This window comes from Sinocyclocheilus anshuiensis, unplaced genomic scaffold, assembly GCF_001515605.1.
Source record: "Sinocyclocheilus anshuiensis isolate Anshui unplaced genomic scaffold, SAMN03320099.WGS_v1.1 scaffold400, whole genome shotgun sequence".
NCBI lineage: Eukaryota > Metazoa > Chordata > Actinopteri > Cypriniformes > Cyprinidae > Sinocyclocheilus > Sinocyclocheilus anshuiensis.
This window is the reverse complement of record NW_015554084.1, coordinates 423,052-425,584: the sequence shown is the minus strand read 5'-3', so window position 1 is coordinate 425,584 and position 2,533 is coordinate 423,052. Positions and strand designations below refer to the sequence as shown.

At 38.4% G+C, this 2,533-nt stretch overlaps 1 protein-coding gene across 1 annotated transcript in view; it reads right to left on the bottom strand.

Annotated features, from left to right (window-relative positions):
* Positions 1–812: 812 nt before the first annotated feature.
* Positions 813–2,533, bottom strand: part of LOC107669138 (tumor necrosis factor ligand superfamily member 6-like) — a 2,172-nt gene continuing 451 nt past the window's right edge. Inside the window, exons 2-4 of the mRNA XM_016461257.1 lie at positions 1,650–1,695; positions 1,494–1,550; positions 813–1,408 (exon numbers count right to left, since the gene is read on the bottom strand). Coding sequence (XP_016316743.1) covers positions 1,002–1,408; positions 1,494–1,550; positions 1,650–1,695 — 510 coding nt within the window. The 3' untranslated portion in view covers positions 813–1,001. The remainder of the gene's footprint in view (positions 1,409–1,493; positions 1,551–1,649; positions 1,696–2,533) is intronic.

Sequence of the window (2,533 nt, the reverse complement as noted above, 5' to 3'; positions counted from 1 at the left end):
GCGCTCCAACCCAACAAAATACTCAAGCACAAACTCTGAGACGAGATCTTTCTACTCAAATGATGTGGCTAGAAATAAAATATTGGCAACTAAGACCAACACTGAGAACTTTAACACTTTATCTCGTGACTAATTGAATGAATGAGTGATAGAAGCATATTTCATTTTCAATTCTCATCAAAGCTTTTTGACCCCTGTTAACGCTATAACTAAACACAGGAAGGAAGTGCGAGAATAGAAGTACAAAGTGTACTGCTTGCACAGAACCCCTAAATCTTCATGTGTGGTTCAGCAAACACTGCAGTGAAGCCAACCTGAGGGTCTTTGCAGAAATGACGCAACCTTGCAAAAAGTTGCCTTTGTGGTACATAGAGGATATTTAAAAACAGCTGACTAGAAACTCTTTGAGTCACAGTAATCTCTGAGCTCTTCTCTGTCCCTAATTTAGAATATGACACTTAGATTGAGATTTTTTTAAGATTAAATAGCTCTGGAAACGTTCAACCAAAAATCAACATAATTTCCAGTGACAACCAACCCACTATCACATGCAAATATTTGTGGCCATGGAAACACCTCGACACACTCAAGAGAGTGAGACATCCTCCCTCGATTCAAAGTTGAAATCAACAACAGTTTTTGCAATTAAAACTTTTATTGACCAGATTTATTAGCCATTATTTATACATTACTCAGTCAATATGACCACTGATCATATTAATATACAATCAGACTTTAAAGAAAATAAATATTTGGATTTAATCTACTTTCTCCTGATACAGAAGCATATTAGTGTTCATTCAATCTGAAACTCTTCTACACAACTTTCCAAAAGAACTTAACAGCCACAGGCAACCGATACATTCAAAATCAAATGTGATTTGACAATGCCAAGCAGACAGATTGCATTGCAATGAAGCTCTGAGGATCTCAAGGTAGTCCAGAGACTGCTGCCCTCTTCATCTGAACTCACAATCGTGCCCTAAGCATCCCCTAACTGATCAGTGAGTCTTGAAGAGGCCAAAATAGTTGCTGTGATAATTTTTGCTGAGCAGATGGGGGTGTGAGACATTGACAAACAGCCAGTCGGATTCCTTGAGATGCTGAAGCAAGCCTATGTGACTCCCGGTCATCCACGGCTTTTTGCTCCCCGCAGAACAGAAGCCCTCTCTGTGATCTTCCATGATTGTACGGTTGTGGCTGTTTCTCTGCAGACGCATTTTGTGAACGTAAAAGTCTTCGGGGTTGCACTTGGGTGAAAGAAACTCCACGCGGGAGTAAACGAAGTACAAACCGGTCTCGTTGACCTGAAGGCCGCCGTTGATGTACTTGACGCCTTCTGTGAAGGCCTCGCCGAGTTTTGCTTCCCACTTCAGAATACCAGATGATGTGCTCTGGTCTGCACGACCTGAACAAAATATCCTGATAAGATACTGTTTTGTAGCGAAAAATGCAAGCAGCTTCTTTAGAGTGCCTTCTGGACCAAATCTTACCTATCAAGTGTGCAGCAGATTTTAGTTTGTTCCTGTTCAGCTCAGCAGGATTCAGGCCTGTCGAATGATAAAGTGAGCAATCAGGTCATCATGTTAACGAGAGAAGATTTAGCACAGGATGAAGCTGATAATTGATAACTTGGTCACACAACTCACCAACTTGTCTCTGTGGAGCGCTGCTCTGCATTTGTGCGGGCATTTCCTGCCATTGGAGGGAAGAAAAAAGGGTCACAAATTGTTCACACATATTGTGCATTCAAAAATATTCTCAAGCTGATACAAACAGGTCTTTTTTGCAAACATAGATATACTAAAGTGAATTGACTATTAGTTATGAGAAAGAGAGGCTGGTGTTAGACTTCTCTACAGTTGAAGTAGAGGATTTCCTGTAGCCTTGTGACCAGTGACCACAAGTTTTTTTTCTCACTTGTAATTATGTCCTACTCAGTCGCGTGCACACGATGGAATGGAAACTGAAAAATTATACTCCCATGAACATCAAAGAGATTCAGATTACATAAACAAATAATAAAGCTCTTGTCTGATTTCCAGGTGGTGTATGAGTAACTGTCAAGGCTTCAAATCTCTTAAAAATTGTGATGTGTCAATATATATGCGAGTCAGTATGCTGTAAAGCATTTAAGCACCTAAAAGGAATTTTAATTCCACTGAATTAAAAGAGCATAATTCTCAAAATGTATTTCCTAAACACTTTTATTTCACACAGGTGTCCTCGACACAGGTGTAGTTCATCACATTAACTATGAACATGATCCAGTGACATTTGTTAACCAAAAAGTGTCAAAATACTTAATACAATATTATTGTTTTTGTTTGTTCTTTTTGTGAAATGTTTCACTTTTGCTATCTTTCTTGTAATTAAATGTCACTTTATCAGATGTATTACAGATTATAGATATAGATGTATAAAAAAATACACCTTAGTTGATATTTTGTCATTGAATAAAATCCCTTTGATTCTCTCTCTCTCTCTCTCTTTCTCTCTCTCTCTATCTATCTATCTATCTGTCTATATATTA